This window comes from Marmota monax, unplaced genomic scaffold, assembly GCF_021218885.2.
Source record: "Marmota monax isolate L192 unplaced genomic scaffold, Marmota_monax_Labrador192_F-V1.1 WCK01_AAM20220418_F8-fsc00068, whole genome shotgun sequence".
Classification (NCBI taxonomy): Eukaryota; Metazoa; Chordata; class Mammalia; order Rodentia; family Sciuridae; genus Marmota; species Marmota monax.
In genome coordinates this window covers 5,876,898-5,894,695 of record NW_026692352.1, presented here as the reverse complement: position 1 = coordinate 5,894,695, position 17,798 = coordinate 5,876,898, and the positions used below count along the sequence as shown (strand labels likewise).

The 17,798-nt window shown below is 44.6% G+C and overlaps 1 protein-coding gene across 1 annotated transcript in view; it reads left to right on the top strand.

The window, feature by feature from the left end:
* Positions 1–344: 344 nt before the first annotated feature.
* The window catches only part of Map6 (microtubule associated protein 6), a 71,403-nt gene continuing 53,949 nt past the window's right edge, over positions 345–17,798 (top strand). The window contains exon 1 of the mRNA XM_046442001.2: positions 345–3,120. Coding sequence (XP_046297957.1) covers positions 959–3,120 — 2,162 coding nt within the window. The 5' untranslated portion in view covers positions 345–958. The remainder of the gene's footprint in view (positions 3,121–17,798) is intronic.

Sequence of the window (17,798 nt, the reverse complement as noted above, 5' to 3'; positions counted from 1 at the left end):
CTTTTTAAAAACATCTGTTAAGGGACAGACATTTCACAAGGGATTTCCTTCCATATTTCATCTAATATTTCTTCTCCTTCAATGATTGGCTCTATTTTACAAAAGAAGAGCCTCAGGTTCCTGGAGGTGAGGTGACCAGCACAAGGGCAGCAAGTGCTTGAGACTTGAATCTACCAAGGCCACGGATCCGCTGTTGCCTGGGAGCAGAGGAGGGGAGGAGCTGCCAGAGCTGAGGGAGGAGGGGAAAGAGAGGGCAAGCTCCCAGCAGCGCGCGCTGACGACAGCAGGTGATTTTTTTTTCTGCAGCGCTCTCCCTCTCAGCATCTTTCCTGGGTCCCCCCCAACCCCCCTTGCTGAGCGGCAGAAAAGGGTGGGGCCGCCTCTCTGCAGCAGAGGCGGCGGAGGCAGAGGCTGCAGCATCATCCAAGGCAGCAGCGGAGACGGCGGTGCTCGGTCTGCGCTGGAGGTGATCGCCTCCATGCCCTACTAGGTGGCCGGCTGCTACTGGACCGGCGGAAAGGAGAATCAAGCCCGGTCCGTGGAGCCTGCAGCCACACCGCCCAGCACTTCCTCTGCGCCATGGCTTAAGCCCGCAGTCACCTCGCTTCGCGTCGCCTCGCTCCACCAGGGTCTGTGCGCCGCCGCAGCAGCAGGGAGGGGCGCGTCCCAGACGCCCTAGCCGGGGACTCCTGGACGCCGTGCAGCTGGCCCTTCGGCGCTCGCAGCAGCTGCGTTCCCGAAGGCGTTTGCAGCCGGTAATCGAGGCACTTTACAGACTTTATCTTAGCGATAGCTCTCCCCGGGTGCTCTCTGGGGGAGGAGGGCGAGGTAGTAGGCTGATTTGGGGAGAAAACGGTGGGAATCACATTGGTGGGTAGGGGCCAGGGGCTGAAGGAAGATTCTAGAGACTTGCTTTAAAGATACAAAAAGAAAGAGGGCCAGTTTTGCATCTAGCATCATGGCGTGGCCGTGCATCACACGGGCCTGCTGCATCGCCCGTTTCTGGAACCAGTTGGACAAGGCGGACATAGCGGTGCCGCTGGTTTTCACCAAGTACTCGGAGGCCACGGAGCACCCGGGCGCCCCACCGCAGCCGCCACCGCCACAACAGCAGCAGTCTCAGCCCCCCTCGGCGCGCGCGGTCGCCATAGAGACGCAGCCGGCCCTGGGCGAGTTGGATGCAGTTGCCCGGGCAACAGGGCCAGCGCCCGGGCCTAGCGGCGAACGTGGGGCGGCGGCCTCCGCCCGGAGTGGGCCGGGCCCCGGCGCGGGTTCCGGCTCCACCTCCGGGGCAGGCCCCGCGGACTCGGTGATGCGGCAGGACTACCGCGCCTGGAAAGTGCAGCGGCCTGAGCCTAGCTGCCGGCCGCGCAGCGAGTACCAGCCTTCGGACGCGCCCTTTGAGCGGGAGACCCAATATCAGAAGGACTTCCGCGCCTGGCCGCTGCCGCGCCGCGGGGACCACCCGTGGATCCCCAAGCCGGTGCAGATCCCCACGTCCTCTCAGGCTACCGCGCCTATTCTAGGGGCGCCCAAACGCCGGCCGCAGAGCCAGGAGCGTTGGCCGGTGACCACCGCCGCTGAAGCCATGGAGCAGGACGCCCCAGGAGGAGCCGGTGTCCTGGCGGCCGGAAAGGCTTCCGGTGCGGACGAGAGAGACACCCGCAGGAAGGCCGGGCCCGCCTGGATGGTGCGTCGCTCCGAGGGGCACGAGCAGACGCCCCCGTCCGAGGCTCTAGCGCAGGCACAGGCCCAGGCCCAGGCCGGAGCGGCTGGAAAGGCGCCTGGTGCAGATGAGCGTGACACACGCAGGAGGGCCGGGCCCGCCTGGATGGTGCATCGCTCCGAGGGGCACGAACAGACGCCCCCGTCCGAGGCTCTAACGCAGGCACAGGCCCAGGCCCAGGCCGGAGCGGCTGGAAAGGCGTCTGGTGCAGATGAGCGCGACACTCGCAGGAAGGCGGGGCCCGCCTGGATGGTGCATCGCTCCGAGGGGCACGAGCAGACGCCCCCGTCCGAGGCTCTAGCGCAGGCACAGGCCCAGGCCCAGGCCGGAGCGGCTGGAAAGGCGTCTGGTGCAGATGAGCGCGACACTCGCAGGAAGGCGGGGCCCGCCTGGATGGTGCATCGCTCCGAGGGGCACGAGCAGACGCCCCCGTCCGAGGCTCTAGCGCAGGCACAGGCCCAGGCCCAGGCCGGAGCGGCTGGAAAGGCGTCTGGTGCAGATGAGCGCGACACTCGCAGGAAGGCGGGGCCCGCCTGGACCGTGCGTCGCACCGAAGGGCAAGATCAGATGTCTGTGCCGGCTGCTCAGGTCCAGGCCGAAGAAGGTGGCCCGGCGGCTGGAAAAGCGTCTGGTGGAGATGAGCGTGACACACGCAGGAGGGCCGGGCCCGCCTGGATGGTGCATCGCTCCGAGGGGCACGAGCAGACGCCCCCGTCCGAGGCTCTAACGCAGGCACAGGCCCAGGCCCAGGCCGGAGCGGCTGGAAAGGCGTCTGGTGCAGATGAGCGCGACACTCGCAGGAAGGCGGGGCCCGCCTGGATGGTCCATCGTTCCGAGGGGCACGAGCAGACGCCCCCGTCCGAGGCTCTAGCGCAGGCACAGGCCCAGGCCCAGGCCGGAGCGGCTGGAAAGGCGTCTGGTGCAGATGAGCGCGACACTCGCAGGAAGGCGGGGCCCGCCTGGATGGTGCATCGCTCCGAGGGGCACGAGCAGACGCCCCCGTCCGAGGCTCTAGCGCAGGCACAGGCCCAGGCCCAGGCCGGAGCGGCTGGAAAGGCGTCTGGTGCAGATGAGCGCGACACTCGCAGGAAGGCGGGGCCCGCCTGGACCGTGCGTCGCACCGAAGGGCAAGATCAGATGTCTGTGCCGGCTGCTCAGGTCCAGGCCGAAGAAGGTGGCCCGGCGGCTGGAAAAGCGTCTGGTGGAGATGAGCGTGACACACGCAGGAGGGCCGGGCCCGCCTGGATGGTGCGTCGCTCCGAGGGATACGAGCAGACGCCGCTGCCAGCTGCCCAGGCCACTGGCCCAGAGGGTGGCAAGGGGCGCGCAGCTGCAGATGCCCTCAACCGGCAAATCCGCGAGGAGGTGACCAGTACAGTGAGCAGCTCCTACAGGTGAGACACCGGCAGCAGCTCTCGCAGTGGGGCTGGTCACCCTTATCCTCTCCTGAAACTGCCTTCACAGACCACACATTTGGATTCCTCTCTCATGCCAGACCACGCCCGTCCTCCAGTCTCATGCCAGGCACTCTTCCACTGCATACTCCTTTCCCTTGTCCTGTGTTAAAGCTGTTAGTTACCACTCCAGCCTTCCCAGATCTTTTTCTTTACTACTTTAGTCACCTTTCCCCCATCCTTGCTCACCTCAGATCCCCACTTACCCAACAGAGACCCTGCGGGTTTCTTCACAGCTGGGTTGCACTTCCTTTCTGTTCCCTGCAACTCACCTGCTGCGTTAACTTGGCCGCTGCTGCCCCTTGCTGGCTTCACTGTTGCCCACCTACCTTGTCTTCCTGCAGGGTTCTCATCCTTCTAGAAGAATACTTTCCAAGTGACCTCTCACCCTCCTCCCCAGAACACTTCTTTTGGCTCTTCATTCTTCTTTCTTTCTCAGTCTCTGGGCTACACTCAAGCACCACACCCTTTTCTAGATTTCCCCTCAGGTCCTTACAAATCACCCTCCTCCTCTATCACTCAGACTTTGAAGTCATTTTCCTCCTGCTTCTTACTTGCTGTCACACATTGGTCAAATTTCTCAATCTTTTTCAGGGCTAGGTTCTTAGCTGTAAGTTGTTATTAATAATAGCTATCTCTTAGTGTTTTCGCTGATTTATTGATTTTAAGTTAAACATCCAGGGTATTTTTCAATACCTACTATAAGCCAAGCACTGTGCTGACATTGTGAGGATTCAGGAGGACTGCTCATGCCAGGGACATAGTGGTCATTAGTTCATTTCCATTCTGACCTTCTACAGGATGCTTCATTGCTCTGATTTCTACTTCCTAGATGCCTGGGCCCATTTCTCCTAATGAGGCATCTCCTTTCTCTCTCTCTGCCGTTCATGGTCTCCAGATGTGTTTCTTACTGTCTCACCACCAAGAACTCCGTCTTTAGCAAGGTTCAAATTCCTTGTAAATGAATGTCTTCAAGCATCTCCCTGCTCCCAAATTCTCCCTCTGCTGCAGTCTCAATCCTTTCAGTCTGTTTTCTCACCTGCCCTTATGTTTCAACCAATATCAGTTAGCTAACCAATCACAGTTGGCTGAAAATGTAACACTAGGTTGGGGTCTCTAAAGAAGCAGATGTGCATGATGAATAACTGAGCTAGAGGTATTCAAAATGTGGCTTATGGGGTCCTTCATCAGTACCACAGCAATTAGTTGCCTTCTTCCTGGTGACTGAGGGTGGGGGGCAGGTTGCAGAATTAGTGTCCTCTGCCAGTACCCTATAAGGTACCCATACATACTTTCAATCAGACTGATGTCCTCCAATGAACATGACAAACACTTTCTCCCATGCTGAGGACAAACTAGCATATGGAGACATCTTCCCTTGTCTTCCTAAATTTCACCTCCTACTTACCATCTCTCTCTTGATTAACTGCTATCACAACCTCACTGTTCTCCTAGAAATACATTGCTTCCTTTTAAAGTTCTGGATCAAACACGGACACATATCCTTTTCTTTGGATAGCCACAATGAGGTGGAATTTTCATAATATTTTTATGCTGTTACCAAGAAAGGAAACAAATAAGCAGGGAGCATAAATGAAACCAAGAGGTAGTTTTCTGGTTCTGCAATGAATTTCTTGTTTATAAGGTCCTACTGCATTCCCTGAGAACCCTATGTCTGGCCCAACATTACAGATCGCTGGTCTGTGGCTTCATCTTCCTCTTCCCATTCTACCATCCTATGGCAGGTGGAACCTCACCACCCACTAGGCAGAAGCTACCTCTTCTCACCTCCATGTAGTTAATGACAGTCACAGGAGAGGGCCCAGGTTCTCAAACCTCCTATTCAGTTTATGTTCCCTAATTTGTAGGGCTTGTTTTGTCAGTCAAGGAATGACTGCAACCTGTCGGATCAAAATTTTGGTTTGTACCAAATTTGGGTTTGTACCTTTGCTCTGTGCCTTTTCCCTTAAAACAAAACCTTAGCTATGTAATAAGCATGTTATGTTTCAGTTTGAATTATACACATATGGAAATGATTAGATTGGGTAGGGGAAGGCTGTGCTCGTGCAGCTGGTGAGAATGACTATTTTTTAGGAGCTATTAGAACTCTATCAACCTGTTAAGAAAAATCTTTGAACACCTCACAATTTTTTTTTTTTTAAAACAATTCAGGTCTTCTCTAAAATTTAATGATAATATGACTTTGGGCCACGAGTGCCTTTTTGCTTGATAGTCAAAGCATTTTGAAACATTAAGAGAACGAGTGTTGCTAAGAAACATTAATTTCTTTAATTAGCAGTTTGTGTGTAAGACAAATTTGATGTGAAATTTAACATTATTTTTTGTTCCAGAATAAAAATTAACCAATGACAGAAAAATGCACTTTGGGTGAAATAAAATTTGAAAGAAATAAGATATTTAATAAATTAAATACACTATTAGAGAAATACAGTATTAGAGAAATGCTAAGGAATTATAGGCTTACCTGGAACTTTGATTTTCCCTCCCTATTATCTCAAATTATTTTCCTTGCCATAATTCTGGATATTTACTGAATTTAAGTATGTCCCATGTCCACTGTAGGTGGGCCTTACATCATCACAGAAACCAAGTAAGACTCCATTTCAATGATAAATTTGATTTATAAAATCTTTTCTTCTGCCACTTTACATAAATCATGGTATATTTATACCATGGTGACTGGTTCCTCTCATGGGCTTTACAAGTGACATCTGTCACATGACATCAATGTGAGCAGTTTGCTTGAGAAAGGACACATAATCTATCAACATAATATATCGGTATATAACATAAAATACAATTCAGCTTTCAGAATCATATATATGCTAATAGACAGCCAGTTAATAGTATTAGATATCCTTTGAATACGGTTTTGAGAAACCTTCCTTATTCAATAGTTCGTCTGATTCATAATGCATTCATACTAGCTGGGAGTTTCACATTCAAGTGGCTATCTGAGGCTTTGAGAATATTTCACAATCATAAGGTGTATTTATTTTAATACATTTATTTTACACAGATGATATTATAAAATTGAGGAGCATGTCTTTTTTTTTTTTTTTTTTTTGAGAAGCATGTCTTCGTTACAGTTTTTCATGTTGAGGATGGATTTCACTGGGAAGCCATTTGTGACTTTAGCTCTGGCATTCTCAATTAGAAAATAGATAAGTCATAGGAGGGGATTAAAATTTCTCTCCCCGTCAACCCCATTGCCCTGGCCATTGGTTAATAGGGATAGATGGGGTAGCAGGTGTCCCTATAGAAATGCTAATGAGAAACTGTTCCTAGAAGAAATCAGCTGGGGCACCAGGAGGCAGAATTAATAAACCAGAGGCAAAATACTTGAAAAATGAGAGTAATAACAAGGAAGTCAGGAAGAAAAAGAGCCTTTAATGTCTGCCCTACGGCCTTGTGTGAATGTGAGAGAAAGGCCCATCTGACTTAGCTTGTGCTATGCAGAACTGCCCTGTACCACAACTGCCCATTTTCCTAATTGCCTCCTGCTTAAGTCCCACCAATACCTCAAGGTCAGTCTTGGATACTGAGTCTTCAGCAATGCCTTCCTAGATCCTGCTATTCAGAATTACCGTTTTTACTATCTAAACTGTTATCACTGTCTGCTTATTTGTCAAATACTTTTTATTTTTTAACTTTTTATTTTATTTTACTTTATTTTTAATTTATTTATTTATTTATTTATTTTTTTTGTGTGTGTGTGTGTGTGTGGTTTATCCATACGTATTCCACCTCCCAGATCATGGACACTTAAAGAGAAGGGCTGCATTTGGCCATTTCTATACCTCTCACAGCCTAATGTTCCTCTGCATTGTTTAGATTTGTTGATCCAGTGGGATATATAGGGGTTAGTGAACATTTTATTAATCTACATGTTGACTAATTTCCTTTTGTCTCGTTTAGTTGAATTTATTTCAGAAAATGACCAACAAGCCCTTGCTATGTATTCAAGCTAGGGATACTGAAAAATAAGTTATAATTTTACCGAGGGAAGTCATGTCCTCTTTAATTGGGATACAGTCTGAATTCCTCTAGCTTACACCAGAAGGCAGTGTTCAGATGGGGAAGGGTAGTGAGCATTCCAGGCCTGACTCTTGATGTACCTTTGCTTAAAGCCAGGGGCCTCAACCCTGGCTGCACGTTGGATGATCTGGAGGCCTTTAAAAATGCTGTTGCATGGAGAGACGCTGATACAGTTGGTCTGGGGTGGGGCCTGGGCATCTATATGTTTTAAAGCTCTCTTGGGTTATTCTAATGGGCAATCAGGTTATGACATTTGTCCACAAGGCAAGCTTCTCAAAATTCAGTATGCAGAAGAATCACCTGAAGAGCTTACCAAGATTCAGATTCCTGGGCCACATTCTCAGGCATGCTGCTTCAATAGGTTTAATGTGGAGCCTAAGAATCTATTTTTAATAAACACTATAGATAATTTTGTTGCAATTAGACTTCTGGCTTTACTCAAGGAGACACTGCTCAGAGAGATTTGCTGTCTTTAAGGGATGATTTGCCCATATACATTTATATATGGGTCAACTTACATTTTCTTTCATGTTCTTTGCTTATGTTTTATAATTTTCTCCATAAAGATCATTTCTATAATTATAGGGTTGTTGGGTTTTTTTTGTTGTTGTTTCTTTTCTTTCTTTTTTTTTTTTTTGGTACCAAGAATTGAACCACAGAGCCATATACCCAGCCCTTTAAAAAATATTTTATTTAGTGACAGGCTCTCTCTAAATTGCTTAGGGCCTAGTTAAGTTGCTAAGGCTGTCTTTGAACTCGTGATCCTCCTGCCTCAGGCTTCTGAGCTGCTGGGCCTTCAACACTGTGCCCAGATATAATTATAGTTTTTAAGTTTTATTTTTTTTATAGATAAATCTTTAACTGGATTCTATCTTTATGTATAGAATGAAATCAGAACCAAATTTTCCCCCCATATGGAAAGTCATTTATCTCAGGCCCTTTTTAAAAGTTTACCTTTTCCCCACTAATTCATGATGTCTCCTTATCACATAAGGGTCATACATGCTTAGTTATTACTTCTGGGCTCTTTGTTCTGTTATATTAGTTTGAGCTAATACCACAGTCTCTTATTTTCTTTTTTTTACAAGCTGTGTTTTAATTAGTGTTCCTATTACAAAGAGTTTATTTTATTACATTTTCTAACTTATTGTTGCTCAGATGCATTATTTTTTATAAGTTAATCTTATATTCAGGAACCTTACCATACTCTCTAACTAGTTTTATATATACATGCTTTAGGATTGACTATAGAGATAATGTATGTTTTTAGCAAATAGCAATTTTTTATTTTCCTTTCGAATATCTATGTATCTTGTTGTTGAATTGCTGCATTGATTAGAAAATCCTGTTTAGGTTTGAATAATATGCAGTAACAGACATTTTTTTTTTTTGTCTTGTGACATGGGCCTACTTCTAAAATTTTATTGTTTTTTTTTTTTTTTCAAATGACAGCCACCCTGTTTATTCTAAGCATGTGGCATCCAATATACTGTGCAGTTTGCCATTGGTATACTTAGCAAACTTTTCTGTTTTTTTTTTTTTTTTAAAGAGAGAGAGAGAGTGAGGAGAGAGATAGAGAGAGAATTTTTTTTTTTTTAATATTTATCTTTTAGTTTTTGGTGGACACAACATCTTTGTATGTGGTGCTGAGGATCGAACCTGGGCCGCACGCATGCCAGGCGAGCGCGCTACCGCTTGAGCCACCTCCCCAGCCCTAAAATTTTATTGTTAATAAAATTAACAATAAAAAACAATGTTTGCTCTGTTTTTATGAGATTAGGATAAGAAACTTCCTGTTATCCTAGTTTGCTAGGGATTTCTAAAATGCAGATGGGTGTTGAATTGTATTGAATAAAGCATCAATTGAAAGGGTCTTATGGCTTTTTTTTTTTTAATACGATGTTAGATTTCTTCCTGATGTCAAACCATCTTTACATTCCTGGGATAATCTTGCTTAGACAAAAATATTTTTTTGTGCTGAATTTGGTTTGCTATTTTTTATTTAAAATGCTTGCCTATATATTTGTAAGTGAAACTGGTCTATAGTTTTACTTTTTTATATTGGAAGAAAGATTATAAAATGAGATGAATACATTTTTCTCCTTTTTAATTGTTTGGAACAATTTGTATGGGAAAGGCTGTTCCTTAAATATCTGATAAGATTCTCCTATAAAACTTCTGGATCTGGTGTTTTTTTCATGAACTTGTTAATTCTATCAATTTGATGTCTTTCATAGAGATTAAGTCAGTTTTGTATTTTTTCTTGGACTAATTTTTATAATTTATATTTTTTCTGGAAAATTTACATTTTTTCTAATTTTAAAATGTATTGACATAAAAAATCTCTGCTTATCTGTAGCTATATCCCCTTTTTCATACCTGATATTAATTTGTACCTTTTTTAGGATTAGTATTATTGAGGTTAATTTTGCTTTTTAGTCTTTTCAAAGAACAAAATTCTGGGTTTGTTGAAAATTAATCTCTCTCTCAGTAAATCTAACCCTTATTTTTACTATTCCTTTGTGTGTATGTGTGTTTCTGAGCATGGAACCTAGTATCTTGTGCATGCTAGGCAAGTTCTTTATCTCTGAACTTCATCCCCAGCCTTATTCCCTTTTTCTTTTCATGCTTCTGAGAGGTAGATATTGGCTAGGTTACCCCTGGCTTTGCAACTCTGGATAAAGATTTTGGATTTGTTTTTGTAGACAATCATGAGTCACTGAAGGAATCCTAGCAGGGAAACAAGATAATTTGATTTAAATTTTGTACAATTCTTGCTGACTGATAGGAGAAGAGGGGCCAATAAGAGGCAAGCTATTGAAACCATGCAGAGAGAAGGATAAAGCCTTCGCCATGTCTGTGGGCTGGTGATTCATAACATAATGCAGGTAGAAAACAGTGGATCATACTGACCAACTGAGGTGCAGGGAGGAGGCTGCAATCCAGGATGACACTTGTGTTTCCTGTTTGGATAACTGGCAGTGATGTTAGTCACTAGTCACTGGGATGAGGATTATAGAGGAGAAAAATGTCTGAAGTGGAGGTGGAGCTTACTTTTTAATAGATAGAATTTGCATTTGGGGATACTGAGAAGAGGAGTTCAAGAATCAGTCGAGCAGATGGATCTGAAGCTCAGGGAGCAGTCTCACCTGTAAATATAAATTTGAAAAACCTCAGCTTGTGGGTGGTATTAAGCTGTGGGAGCAAGTGAAATCATCCTTGCGAAGGGAATAGAGAAAATTAGCCATCAAAGAATGGAGCGCTAGGGGATACAAGCATTTGGGGTACTGACAGCATAAGGAATATTTGTGAAAAAGATAAAGGAGTTATCGGAGGGAGTAAAGAAACTAGGAGAGACAGTTATCATGGAAATTACATCAAGGCCCTAAATTAGCAGTGCTCTTCCTATTTGGAAATTTTTATAGAGAACCTACTGTGTGAAAGGCATTTTGTTCATTCTTTGGTTGACCCTGTACCTTTAACTCTCAGAGATATAACACTAACCCATACTAATCCCCAAAGGAGATACAATACAATTAATTCTTAGTTGCTTTCCTAGAGAAAAATGGAATCTAATGCACATATGAACTTGAAAAGTCAATCCAGTGATCGTTCTAAATCTACAACCACTAAGAATCAAGCACTTAATGTTCTAGCAACAAATCTAAACTAAACCAACAAGTGTTCAGTAGGATGAAGGGGCCATCTCTGTAATGTAGCTTTGCCTTTACAAATTATGTCAGTTGTACCAATGTGGACAGGTGAGGCTCTCTTTCTTGCTGAATAAAGATTACTTCAAGATGGGCCTGAAACATCAAACTAAAAGTTTCCTGTAGAAGCTAGATTCACCATTAGAAATAATAATCATGGTAGCTAGTTGAGTGCCTACTGTGTGCTTGTCAGAGGGCCAGTAGCCTTAGATACATTATCTTCTGTAATCTTCATAGTGGCCCTGCAGTAATAGAATTGTTACTTCCCTGTTGGAGCTTGGGATCCACAGGCCTCTTGTTTGCATTTAGGCTTAAGAGCTTGGAAAGTACAGGTTTTCTCTGCGCTGGTCTTTTCTCTCTACTTGGCACTTTCTGCATGCCATATTAACATGTACTGTTTCAACTCAGTTGCAGTCTGTAAATGTTAATATCTACCATATAACAGTCCCTGAACTAACTCTTGAGATGACAAAATGGTCCTTGTTCTCAAGGGGTTTGTGTTTATAAGGCAGGGGCAAATGTGCTGAGAAGTTATAGGTGCCATGATACAAAGCCTGTGCAGTGTAGTTGGACACAAACGGGGGGAGGAATTAAGTCCTCTTGATTCGAGGTTTATTGGGAAAGGACTCAGCAGAGAATGTGACTGGCAGGCTGAGTCTTGAAAGATGAGTGGACACTCAATGAGGAAGGAACCAATTAGAATAAAGATTGCAATCAATTTCATACAGTAGAACTTAGAGGTTATCATTTCATAAGATGAGATGGCAAGGAGGGATGTAGGCTTCTTTTATCTTGTAAACAAAGGGAAGAATCAGGATCAGGTCTTGGATTTTAGAAAAGGTGATTTTGACAGCAGTGGGAAATTTGGATTGGAGGCATTAGGAAGAACAGGGTCAAGGAAGAAAGCTGTAGTCTAGATGAGAGATGATGACAGGACATTCATCAAGGGAATCATGTCAATATGTGTTGATGGCATAGAAGAAAATGATGAGTGGCTAATGGAAGGTAGGCAGAAAGGGAGGAGGAGTCCAGGATGTCTCCCAGGTTTCATGATGTCTGGAGAAGAATGATATCATTCACTGGGCTGTAAAGCATGGTTGTGGCCAAGTTGTTGAGGTGTCTTTGGAAGGTTTACATGAGTGCTTAGTGCAGAAGGAAAATGTAAACACACTACTAATAAGGATGTCAACTGGTACAATCACTTTATAAAACTCTTTGGTATGATTTATTCAATTTAAACACATTTTTATCCTATGACCTAGCATTTTCATTCTCGAATATATACTTAACAGAAATGAGTGCAGAAGATTTGTACAAGAAAGTTTATGGAAAAATTATTAATCATAACTAAAATTAAAATAGCCCAAATGACCTTCAACAATAGGATGCACAAACTATGCAGAATATTCTTACAGGGCATGGTAGGCAGAATAAGGCCTCCCTCAAAGATGTCTCCATCCTAACTCTTGGAACTTATAAATAAATATATGGCAAAAAGGACTTTGAAGATGTCATAAAGTTAAGGATCTTGAGATGGGGAGAGGAACCTGGATGATCCAGGTGGGCCTGGTGTAATCACAAGAGTCCTGAGGAAGTCAGGCATGGATGTCAGAAGGGTGCAGTGTGATAAAGTCTTGGCTGGCCGTGGCTGGCTTTGAAGAGAGAAGGGAGATCAGTGCCAAGGAATGCAGGAGCCGCTAAGAACAAGAAAAAGCAAGGAAATGGATTCTGCCCTAAAGTCCCTAATGACACCCATTTTGGACTTCTAAACAACAGCACTGTAAAATAATAAACGGGCATTGTTTTGTGGTCTTTTGTTATAGTAGCTTAGATGATTCGTGGGATTTCTGTTGGCAGTTTACACCAGATACTTCCTTGTAGCGAGGGGCCGCCTGGTGCACTGTGGAATGTTTAGCAACAGCCCTGGCTTTACCCACTCCAGCCATTAGGGTTTCCTGCCCCTCCCTGCCCTGAGTTGCAGCAATAAATATCTCCAGACATCACCAAAGGCCATTTTGGGGGACACATTTATTCCTTATCGAGAATGACTGTTACAGTGCAATGAAAAAGAACAAGTCATAGACCAAAGGATGAGTGAAGGAAACTAAATATAAGCGCACTGTTTTAGTCAGCTTTTTTGCTGCTGTGACTGAAAGATCTGACCAAAACAACTGTAGAAGAGGAAAAGTTTATTTGGGGGCTCACTGTTTCAGAGGTCCCAGTCCATGGACAGCCAGCTCCTGGGGCTCAAAGTGAGGCTGGACATCATGGCAGAAGAATGTGGTGGAAGGAAGCAGCTCACATGATGATCAGAAAGCAGAGAGAAAAACTCCACTTGCCAGATACAAATATATACCTTAAAGGCACATCCCCAATTCCCACTTCCGCTGGCCACACCCTACTGGACTTTAGTTATCACTCAGTTAATCCCATCAGGGGATTAATCCCTTAAGGGAGCTGTTGCCAACTTCAACCTTCATGCCATCTTTCTTTACTATCCTAAGCCCTTGCCCAATCATTTCTCCTTCAAACTTCCTTGCATTGTCTCACATGTGAGCTTTTGGGGGACACCTCACTTTCCAAACCATATCATGCACGAAGTGAATGACCCAAATTATATGATTTCAAAGACAGATGATAAAAGTTCAGAGCTGGAGTTGGTGGCACATGCCTGTAATCCCAGTGGCTGGGGAGGCCGAGGCAGGAGGATTGAGAGTTCAAAGCCAGCCCCAGCAAAATCGAGACACTAAACAACTCAGTGAGACCCTGTCTCTAAATAAAATACAAAATAAATAAAAATAAAATGGGGATGTGGCTCAGTGGTTGAGTGCTCCTGAGTTCAATCCCCAGTACAAAAAAAAGTACTGGATGATAGTGGTAGTTAGGATATTGGAAGCTCTGTGGGGGATGGGTAGACAGGTATTGGCTTAGACGAACCTTCTGAGGCATTGGGAAGGTTCTGTATGTTGATCTGAGTGGCAGTTAGATGGTTCTACACATGCAACAGTAAACACTTATGGACTTTATTCTAGGCATGTTATACCTCAACAAAAAATAAAATCAAAATACAAACTAAATGGAAGTGTAGTTTGATGCCCAAGAGAAAAGGCAGAACAGAAAAAGAAAGATCTGGACAACACAAACCTGTTGGTGAGAATCGAACTCATGGATGCTGGGCTGGGAGGGAATAGAGAGGATGAGGACATGGAAGCCAGAGCCCAGCAGGCAGTTAGACCTCAGAGAAGAGGGGAGAGCAGTCAGTGAAGGATTGGCATTGGCTTCTGCTTGCTGTCCACCCTCCTCCACTGCCTCTACATCCCAGCTCCTGCCAGTTAGCCCTGGGCAGTACCCCTGGCTGTGTGCAGTAATGACAGTCCTCAATATCCCCGCTTATTCTAGCATGGTCTCCATCACTGTGTAGCTTTCCAGATGAATGAAGAGATTTTTGCAGGACCAAGCCGGTGTAACTTCTCTTGTTGGAAAAATTGTGCCCAGCCTCAGGCCGCAAAACCCACGAGTACCTCCCTGAAATACTCCCTCCTCTACAGTGCTACTCCCTTGTGGTCATTGTCCATTTCCCACAGTGATTTCAAAAATCGGCCATGTGTGACATATCTTAGAGTGCATTTTTTGCAAGACTTCTATCCTTTAAAGATTGATCACCACTAAAGCATTATAATTAGAAAGGTAGACAAGGAAAAAATGCCAAAGAGAGAATATTAGAAAGAACTGAGACAATTGAGCTTTGACCTCATTTGCTGAGTGCTTACTCTGTGCCAAACACTTAAGCATGTCTTTTTATTTAGACTTCTTATTGGCTTTTTAAGGTAAACATCTCTATCTCTAAAGATGAAGAATAGAGTTATGGAGGTGTGGGGACTGAGATCACACAGGCTGTCAGTGGCCAGATGGCTCAGAGATCTGGTTCTCCTCATTCCAGACCACAGCTGTATCTTGCTCAAGCAGACCCCCATTAAGACACCATCCTCAAGGGGGCTGCTGCCATCCTCAGCCTTCATGCCATCTTTCCTCACTGTCCTAAGCCCTTGCCATTCTCCTTGTTTCTGCAGTGGGGAGGGACAAGTACTCTTGCCATTCCCTGTCCTAAAATGTCTCTGGATCCCCTTCCCTCCAGTGCAAGGCCCAGCCTTGGGTCTGCAGTCAAAGCCTGCCAGAATCTGACCTATCTTATGCTTCTAACCTTTCTATTCATTGCTAATTGTGGTTTTTTGTTTGTTTGTTTGTTTGTTTTGTTTTTTAAATACCTGATGTTTTTTCCTGGGGGTTCTCAGCCCTGGTTGCACATGAAAATCACAGGGACCCCAGGGGTGCTCTGGCCAAACCATAGCCTAAGATGGGCTCTCCCAAAGCCCACACTTCTCCAGGCCTGGGTTTCACTCACAGTTTTCCTTCCTGCCTTCCTCCTATCTTTTTCTAAATCTTTCCTCTCCTTCAGGGTTTTTAGTTCATAGTGACATTTTGTAAGCCTTCTATCTTTTAAGGATTGATTCATGCTGTGAAAATAGAAATTAGGTTAGATCTATTTGATCATAATTTCACAATAATAAGTGTGCTTGATATTTTTATTCCAAGTTCAATGCAACATCTTAAGAATATGCTGGGACTATGGGCCATGAAGATCCTTGATGAAGAGTATATGATCTCTGCTTGATGGAGACTGCTTCTCATGAGGGAGATAACATGGATGCATGTAACTAAGTCCAGGCAGGCGCTGGTGAGGGTTAAAATCAGGGCCAGCGTTCTCTAGAGGCACTACAGGGGGTGTTAATTCTTTGGAAGATTGTGGAAAGAATGATTGTTTGCATCCTGGGAGGTGTCTGGTAGCCGGTGAAGGGCTTAGTGACCACTAAAACTCAGTGTGAAGCATGCCTTTTTAACTTAAAAAACTTAACTTAAAAAACTTGGGGAAGCTTTGATTTTTCTCATCAAATGGGACAGTGCAGCATCACAGAGTCATGATGCAGATGGAGAGAGTTCATGTTTGTGCACAGCCTGTGCCTGTCCCAGTAAGTGCTGGCTGCTTTTGTTGTTGTTGTTGTTGTTGAGAGAATGAGGCAGAGTAGGTTACCAAGGGAAGTCTTTCATTTATTTATCTGGCAACATCTATTCCTTCTCGGATGAGGGACTGTGCGTGGATAATTTGGTACCTGTCCTAAAGGAGCTCCTGGTCTAGTGTGAGAAACGCATGGGAAGAAAATTACGGTAATGGTAGTCATTGCCGTAATAGAAATTTGCAGGAGAAGTTGAGGGAGGTCAAGGGGACTCTGAGTGTGGGTTATGGGTTCTGAAATACTCCCTAGAGGAGCTAGCTGTACCTGTGCAGTGTGTCAGAGCACAGGACTCAGTTCCACTGGGAAGGGAAAGAATTAGAAACTATATATCCCTTCCCGAGGTCCTTAACAATGAACTACGGGTACAGAAGGCCATTTGAGGTACAGTACTTTCTTCTTTCAAGTGTCCTGCTGTATTTGGGACTTGGGGTTCAAATCCTACATACCACATACTAACTGTAAAACTTTGATTACTTAATCACTCTTTTCTGATTTTGTTCCCTTACTCATAAAATAGAATGAATAGTATCTACATTGTAAGGCTGTTGAACGATATTAATATTTTATTAAGTCAGTGACTCTTACCTGCCTTATTTACCATTGCACCTCAGCTCCTAGCCTAGTTCAGGGTGTTTAGTAGCTGCTTAAAAGATTTTATTTGAACAAGAGGATAAGTGATGTATGTACAGTATTTATCTAGTGCTTAGCCCATATTTTATAACCACTTAATAAATGGCAATTAGCCTCATCACTATTATTCCTGGTAGGTTGAGTGCCACTTGGCTAATAGGAAGAAGCCCCTTTGCTCTTCTGTTTGCACGAACTCGAAACTTTTGGGAAAAGAACCATAAAATGCTCAGAAAAGATTTTTTTTATGGACATTTTTACTCCAGCAACCATTTCTGAGTCACTATTTTATAATCTGCCTATGTAAATATTAATTAAATGGGAGGCCAGCCTCTTGCCAGGCTGTACACATGAAATCATTGCATGCATAAAACAAGAAACATAAAATTAGAATCTTAATGAGAGCAATTAGAAAAGAATGATTGTTAACAAGCTTAAATCTTCTCTGAAAATGAAATAAGAACTATTTTTGTGCTTAGTACTATTATCTAATTTTTACTGAAGTCTGGAGTTTGAATTTCCTAGGAACCACCAGAGTGTGGGTTGATTGTGTGCGAGCTCTGGATAGCATTTCCTTCGTGGGCTGTAATGACTTCCCTGCTGAGGATCTTTCTGTGCTTCTCTGACATTTTGCCAGTATCTCCCCCCAAAGCACAGGAACCTTAAGGACTCCTCACTGGATTTTTGCCGAGCTGTACAAGAAAGTCCATTCAGCCTAAGTTCCCTGAAGGCAGTGCTTGACCCTTGTGCTTTTATCCCTCTCTGTAGTCCAGACACAAAAGACTGCCCAACCAATGCGTGCAGAATGTCTCCAGTGGGGAGCAGGACCTGACCATTTCTCCCTTGAAGATTTAGTGGGCCACTGGATTAAATATGCAATTCAGATCTATTCAGAGGGCACAGGGAGAGGGAAAATGAGGAGTAAAGGTATAATAAAAGTGGGAGAGAAATGTCAGTGGGCCTGTCAATGGGAGTATCGTTGCCCACCAGTGCCACACCCCACAGCCTGGTGACATGAGAAGAGAGTATTATCAAGGTCACTAAGGATGGAGTATCATTTCTCAACTATACTCCTGTAGTACATAGTCACCCACAATTTTCCATCCTTTTAACTTAACATAACCTTGCTTTGCAGAGGCCACTTCCTCCC